General features: G+C 45.7%; 1 protein-coding gene across 1 annotated transcript in view; it reads right to left on the reverse strand.

Moving 5' to 3' along the window:
- The window catches only part of MEIOB (meiosis specific with OB-fold), a 31505-nt gene extending 24041 nt beyond the window's left edge, over window positions 1-7464 (reverse strand). The window contains exons 1-3 of the mRNA XM_087449393.1: window positions 7323-7464; window positions 2337-2418; window positions 416-473 (exon numbers count right to left, since the gene is read on the reverse strand). Coding sequence (XP_087305519.1) covers window positions 416-473; window positions 2337-2405 — 127 coding nt within the window. The 5' untranslated portion in view covers window positions 2406-2418; window positions 7323-7464. The remainder of the gene's footprint in view (window positions 1-415; window positions 474-2336; window positions 2419-7322) is intronic.
- Window positions 7465-7775: the final 311 nt, after the last annotated feature.

Consider the following 7775-nt stretch of genomic DNA (forward strand, 5'->3'; position numbering starts at 1 on the left):
AAGTGAGCCCAGGCAATCTAGCTCCAAGTCCATACCCTCAGACACTACAATATCTGAGGATGATATGAGACTACCATTTCTATGTTACCTTTACATAGAGCTTTACACAGTGGAGGTACTCAATAAATACACATTAGTACACATTAATGAGTTGACCATTTTAACTAGCTACTTTGGCATTGTATACACAAACTTTAAAATTATGTTTGAGAAACATTAAATAAAATCACTAAAAATGATTTTAATGTCCTCACACATATGGCCTTAAATTGAGTACTTTACCACACACTAGAGAACATGGCCTTTGCTCTTAAGGAGTTAAACAGTCATTAGAAATTTAATCACTTAAATACACTTTGTTGTAGTCATAAGCCACAGTTGAAAAAATGAAGCAAAGAGTTAAATAGAACTCAGCTTTTTCTGTCTGGAAAGCCTTTGACATCTGTTTTTCCAATAACTATACCGATTATTTTCTGAAAAACAAAAAGGTTATAGAAGACGAATATTAAACACAGATGTAGATGGTAAATTTAATTTCATGGACTTGTTATATTTTACTGGCTCTAACAAACATTTTTGACTAGGAACCATTTAAGTGTATTTATTCCAGACAAACATCTAAAAGAACTCTATAGATTCCACAAGGAATAGTACAAAGTAATAAGACAGTTAACTGCTATTACAAATATAATCATTTAATACTTAGTATGTTTTTACTTTATTTTCAATCACTAGGTGGAGCACGGTAACTGCCCTATGCTATCAGTCCTTACTGAATTCATTCAAAGCACATGTATAATGCAATTTAATTTGTCACGGTCTTCAAAGCTTTCTTTTATATAGGGTTTTCTAACAATCCACATAAAATTGCTTAGCTTCCTAATCCAAACATGCTGGACAGCAATATAAATTAGATTGTAACAAGACTTGTATACTGCTGCTAATAAATCTAAGCTCTAAAGTCCTATCCTTTAGAGTCCTAAGCTCTAAATATCCTTAAGGATATTAACATCTCTTTAAATATTTTAATGTTGTCTTTAGTGACTACTAAAGAAAAATTAAATATTAAAAAAGTGCTTCAAGAAATAAAATAACTACCTGTTCTGAAAGGATAAACCTAAACTTATATATTTTTTTTTAATTTTTAACTTTTATTTATTTATTTTTCCCCCAAAGCCCCAGTAGATAGTTGTATGTCACAGCTGCACATCCCTCTAGTTGCTGCATGTGGGACACGGCCTCAGCATGGCCGGAGAAGCGGTGCGTTGGTGCGCGCCCGGGATCCGAACCCGGGCAGCCAGCATTGGAGCGCACGCACTTACCGCTAAGCCACGGGGCCGGCCCTAAACTTATATTACTAATTCTAGCAACTGATTTTAATCTTGCAATCATCTGTCACTTTTAAAATACATTCAAGCTTTTAAGACTACCACATCCTAGCTGAGCTATTAGCTAGTTTTATTACATTTATACACACTGCTATTGTTTCTTAAATTCCATATGCATGCAGATCTCACTGAATTTTGCTGGAAAAACAACTAATGGAAATACTGAGTAAAACTTTCTGACAAGGCAATTAGAAAATTGTTTACCTTTCAAGAAAAACTATGAGAACAATAATTATTTTTTAACATTAATAAACTTTTAATTGCAAATTATTAAAGCTACATGTAAGTTATCCTGTTTTAAGAAATCTGATTTGCAAATGCCAAATGTAAACAGCAGACTGCTCAGGGGCAGGGAAGGTAAGCCGAGTATGATAATTGCTTCACAATAAGTTCTTCACCTTATAAGAAGATTCCACCTATATTTCTTTTAAATAAATAACAGTCTCGGTATATTTGAAATGACTGAATTCCCCCACAACTCCTCCCCCCCAAAATGAAATTTCACACAATCATTTCAAAAATACATCTGTTGTGTACCTTTATGTCATAAAAGCAGCATAATGACAAGTATTTAAGTCGATAACTTGAATAATTTGATTAGAGAATAGATACTGCTGAGCAAAATGTTTTAATTTTACAATGCTAACTTTGAGCAGTTATTAAAAATTTAATTAATATAAACTTTTGATCATTTTGAACAATCACTAATCATATCTACAATCTCCTACTCTCTAGACATAAGAGAGACTAATTTACATTTAGCTGGCATAAATACAAAGAAGTTTAAGAATACTTAATATCTAACAATTATACTAATGCCATGAGTATCTGTATACTCGTCAATTATACAAGCATGCGTCGAATGAATCAATAACGTTGACGTAATGTAATATTATCAGACAAAGTTTCATTAGAGAACAGCCAAACCACTATATCATTGAAACCTACCAGATTAGCCATATTTGGATGTAGAGCTGAAAGTGCTGTGAAGGTCTTCAATGCAAAGGAGTTTGCCATTCTTTTATCTGAGCTTTAGAAAATATAATTTAGATGCACATATTAAATAACTGAAATAAATGATAAAAAATTCCAAGATTAAAAAAAGAATTTATTTAGGAAAGCACCAGATATTTTAGCATTGTTTGGGAAAAGTTTTTATTAAAACAGTGAAATGTAAGTTAATACAGATTCAACCTGTAAAAAACATGTTTCAAAATATCCTTTTATAGTTTTGAATGATATAGCTTCAATTTTTTTTTTAATTTTATTTATTTATTTTTTCCCCCAAAGCCCCAGTGGATAGTTGTACGTCGTAGTTGCACATCCTTCTAGTTGCTGTATGTGGGACGCGGCCTCAGCATGGCCCGACAAGTGGTGCGTCGGTGCGCACCCGGGATCCAAACCCGGGCCGCCAGCAGCGGAGCGCACGCACTTAACCACTAAGCCACGGGGCCGGCCCTAGCTTCAATTTTTAACTTTCACTTTCCAAAAATGTGTATAATTTAGCAATTTTGGAGCACCCTGCAAATTTAGAGTTTCAGATAACAGATGATTCAATGGGACATTTGTGGATTTATTACCATAAAGCCCACTTTTAAAAATATAGCAAAATGCTATTGTAAATACCTCAAATTATGCATTTGATTACACAGTGCGTGGAGATACGTAGTGACTTTAACCTCACCTCTAAATGGTAAGCTCCATGAGGGCAGAGGTGGCACCTTACATATTTTTATGCATTTCAATGCTACCTTGCACATAAAAAGCACTCAATAAATATCAAACGAATGAAACGGTGGCTTGTCCCTCAATATCATCACTATAAAAGGTTTTAGTGTAGTAACAATTGTCAGCTACACCAAACTAGCAGATGTACTCAATTTCACTTTATAATACACGGTCACTTTAACCGTGAATGCCCTCACCTACAGGCTTCGCTTTCAGGACATGTCCCATAACACGTGAGTTTCAGGGAGCTGTGGAGTTAGTCAAATATGATTTTGAATTCTAGCACAACTAGTTTGTAGTCAAGTGTTTTGACATTACTGAGCTTTAATTTCCTCATCCATAAAATGTGGATAATATCTACCTTACAGGGTTATTATGGGAATTCAAAATAATGCACATAAGGTGCCTAGATTATCACAAGCTCTCAACAGATGAGAATGCTGCTCTTCATTCTTATCCAACGTAGTAGTTTCTGCATTCAAGGGCTTTTGGTGTCAGAAGAAACAACTGGGAATTAAGCAGTATTAAGTTTCTCACTCTTTCTTTGGCCTGGTCTGATCTGGCTCACTATGCAATTTCTGTCTCTGAAATACTGCCAAACCGTGACAGATTCATTCCTTCATCCATCCACTGGACAAACATTTATTGACAGCCTGTTAAGTGCTGGACACTTGACTTTGGAGAGGATGAACTATTTAGTAGCTGGATTTTGTGTAAAAACACTACCCACTTACATGTTAAATGAGTCCTCCAAATTTTTACCCCTTAACATCTCTTGTTGGTTTGGTCATTGACTTACGTGATATCACATGAACTCTTTGAAGTTCCTTCAATTTCTACTATTATTAAAAATATATGGTGATATACTTTAGCGTCTGTCTACACAAAATGACAACTTGCTTCTCTACCTGGACATTTTGAGAAATACAAAATTAACATGAAATAAAGAGCTCATAATACAGAGAACACCATTTACCAGCGAATACTGTCCCTTCTACTTTCCAGATATATTTTAAATATGTCTCCTTTTCTCCATCTCCAATACCATCTCCTCAGCCCAAGGCTCAGTTATTCCTCATCTGGAGTACTGCAATCACCTGGTTTATACCTAGTTCATTCATTCAAAACATGTGGGTTGAGTGTCTGATATATATCAGGCCCTGACTCAGGACGGGGGTAGGGCTGGGGGCTGGTCACCCATCCAGGAGCCTCAGAGAGGAGCAATGAAAACAGAAGGCCAGATGTGTAGAGGGACCAGATATGTACAGCCTCACGGCCACTGATCCAGATCCTTGACAAGGGTGGAGGAAAGAGGAGGTGGTAGTGGAACTAGTCCAGTCAAGGTAACATGGTGGCAATGTCAGACGTAACAGTTGTGGAGTGCCTGCTATGAGGCTGGCCTTACACTATAGACACCAGATACACCATGATGATCTCCAACAGTCCCCCTACCCAGGTCTCCCAAATTCCCCTCCCTGAGCTCTGAGCCCTCCTCTCACTTTTGAAGAGTGACCTGTCTGGCCCAGAGCCCAGCTTGACTTGGCTGGTTCCTCCCAGGACCTTCCTGATCCCTTGTTTTAGGTTTCATGAGGGTGTGGCAGGGCCCAAGAGTCTCATGCTCCTCCTTGCTGGAGCTTTCTCCCAGAGGAGAAAGCTGCATTGCTTGCTTCTTACTCCTCATGGAGCTCTGGCACAGGAGAAGGGGACTCTGGACCCAGATGAGGAAGGGACACTGCTAGCTGCTGGTTCTGAGAAGGTGTCTAGCCCACAGGTCAGCTGAGGGTGTCAGTCAGACTCTTAGGGCAAACCCCACCAACTTTCTGATTTTGAGGCCATGGTCTCAAATTGGGAGCAGGCCAGAGTTAATCAGTATGAGGCTTGGGCCTGGGATGGAGGAGTTGTGAGCAGAAGGGTGGATAGGGCACTTGCCATAAACTTTGCTAACATTTTTTTGCCACAAAGGGGTGTGTGTGTGTGTTTGTGCCTCCTGAATGTGCTTTCCATTCCTGTCAGTGCAACAACTATTCATGGAGGCCTGTGTGCTAGGTCCTGTGCTGGTGCCCTGTAGCTACCTCAGACTCTGCCATCAGAAAATTCCATTACCATTCGCTCTGTCATCACTGACACTTCCTCTCCTTCATGACCCAGATCCAAAACAATCCCCACCAAGTCCTGCCAATTCTCCCTCCTAATTATCTCTTGAATCTGATCACTTTCCCCCATCTCCCTGACCTCCTTACCACTCTCTGCTTCTACTTTTGCCTCCTCCATCTCTTCTCCACACGACAGAGAATTCTTCAAAAACTTAGACTGTCTCTCCATTGCTTAAAACTCTTCCCAACTGCAGATTGAATTAAATCCAAACTCTTTGCTACAGCCTTGTAATGCCCAGCTGATATGGCCTCTGCGCGTCCCTTCCTCATTTCATGTCCCTCTCCCCCTTGATAACCACGCTCCAGTCACCCTGGCTGCTCTCAGCTCCTCAAGTGGGACCTGAGGTCTTGGCATATGCAGTTCCCTCTTCCTTGAGCACCCTCCCCAATCCCACCCTCAGATCTTCCCAAGACATTCTTTTTCAATTCTCAAGAGAAGCCTTTCCCACCACCCTCCCTCAAGTATCCCCTGGCCTCTCTCCCCCTCTCAGCATTCCTAATTCCCAGTTGTTGCTTGTGTACTGTCTTTCTCCCTCACTGGAAGGTCGGCTCTGTGACGACAGAGCTGTGCCTTATCTTGTCCCCTACTGTGTCTATAGTGCCTAGTTGGTTTAGTGTCTCGTGCATGGTAGCTGCTGGTTATTTGTTGACTAAATTAATGAGTGAATTAATTAAATTCATCAAATGAATTAATCTGATTTGTAGTTTGAGAATAATATTGCTACAATTAGCTTTTTGGATAAATAGAATTTTAGTTAACAGCTAATTTTACATTCATATCAAGCCTCTAAGTTACGGGAACAAGTATGTTTTATGTCTTGCTATCCTCGACAAATGGAGCTTCTAAAGAGCTCAGCAACGACGCTCCTATAATATTCCGTTCTATTCTACAGCCGGGCGCCAGGTTAGGCTCCTGCAGAGAAGCCCTCTTTACATGGTCATTTCTGTACGTGGAAATCCCCCAGCCTCCCATCACAAACCACCGATTTTGTGACAAACTAACAAAATTGGTCAGTTTCTTTCATCGAGGGGAACAGTTTCATTCAACGATCTTTATAAACCCAATTCAGAAAGGTCGTTTTTACTCCTGCTGCTCCAATGGGAACTCGGCAAGTTTGGATTTGGAAATTCCAGCTGACTTCCCAACACTCTGGGGGGCCGTTAGGAAACTGGCCACCCGGCCATGGCCCTGGAGAACTCCCTGGCACGGACACAGCAGGACGCCGCTCAGCAACCTTTCAGGGGAGTTTCACACGTCCTAACTAAACGCTGCTCTAAAACAAAGAGGAAGAAAAAGAAAAACGCCCAGCTTGCACTCCAGCCCAGTTCGCGAAGCTCATCCCTCACGCCTCCTCGCGCTCCGCACCCACAGGCGACAGCGGCCTGCCCCGCAGGCCCTCAGCGGGGTCTGCGGGCGGTCCTCTCAGCCCCGCGGGAAGCGCGGCCCCCTGCCGTCCGCTCCCTGTCTGAAAGGCATTCTGACGCGGTCCCGACCCGCGGCACCCCGGAGCAGCCCCGACGGGAGGGCCGAGCCGGGGCAGTGACACTCTCCGCAGGACCCTGCGGCCGTGGACACCCGTCCCGACGCGTCCGTCAGGCCCAGTGTCGGACGCCGAGCGACCCCGCCGTGGACGAGGTCCGCGTCTGGGAAGCGGCGCGGGCACCGGTGCGTTCCCAAGGTTCCGGCACGCGTCTGCCTTCGACGACACTCCGAGGACGCCCGCGCTGTCAGGACCCCCCGGGACACGCGTGTCCCCCCCGACGCTGTCCCCTCGGGCGGGCCTTTGAGCGCACATCCGCCGTCCGCTCCACTCAAGGCGTGTCCCACCAAGCCGACCCGCCGGCCCAGCGCGGAGCCCGGGCTGACGCGAGCGCGGGGCTGGGGCTCGGGCCGGGGCGGGCCTCGTCTTCGCGAACACCCCGCCGGGAGGAGAGGCCGCCCTGGCGCGGACGCCGCGGCCCGGACCCCGCCCTCAGGAGCGGACCAGAGCCCGCCGCCCACGGCCGCCCGCCGCCCACGGCCGCCCGCCGCCGCAGGGAGCCGCGCCTTCACCTCGGCCGTCCGCGCCGGCTGCTCCCGGGAGCGCTCCCCACGCCTGGACGGCGGCCTGCCGCGCAGAGGGCCCGCCCCGCCGCCTCGCCGGCCCGGCCGCCCTCGGCCGCTTCTCCACAGCGCGCTCGGCCCACAGCCCCGCCGCGCCACCACAGCCGCCGCCGACCGCCGCGCGACCGTTAGCGCGAGGCCCCGCCCCGCCGAGCGTCGGCCCCGCCCCAGCCGACCCCCGACTCCGCCCTCTTCTCGCCCCCGCGCCCAGGCTCCACCCTCGCCCCGCCCCGTCCCCTCAGGCTGCCCTGAGGGTCTCCGACTCCGCCCTGTTCTGCCCTCTGAGCTCCGACTCCGCCCTCTCCCCGCCCCCACCCCCAGGCTCCGCCCTCTCCCCGCCGAGTCCCCTCAGGCTGCTGTGAGAGTCGCCGCCGTCCCTCTCCAGTCCGGGTTCCGAGGGGC

This window comes from Ceratotherium simum, chromosome 26, assembly GCF_057802395.1.
Source record: "Ceratotherium simum simum isolate JZ-2026a chromosome 26, ASM5780239v1, whole genome shotgun sequence".
Lineage (NCBI taxonomy): Eukaryota > Metazoa > Chordata > Mammalia > Perissodactyla > Rhinocerotidae > Ceratotherium > Ceratotherium simum.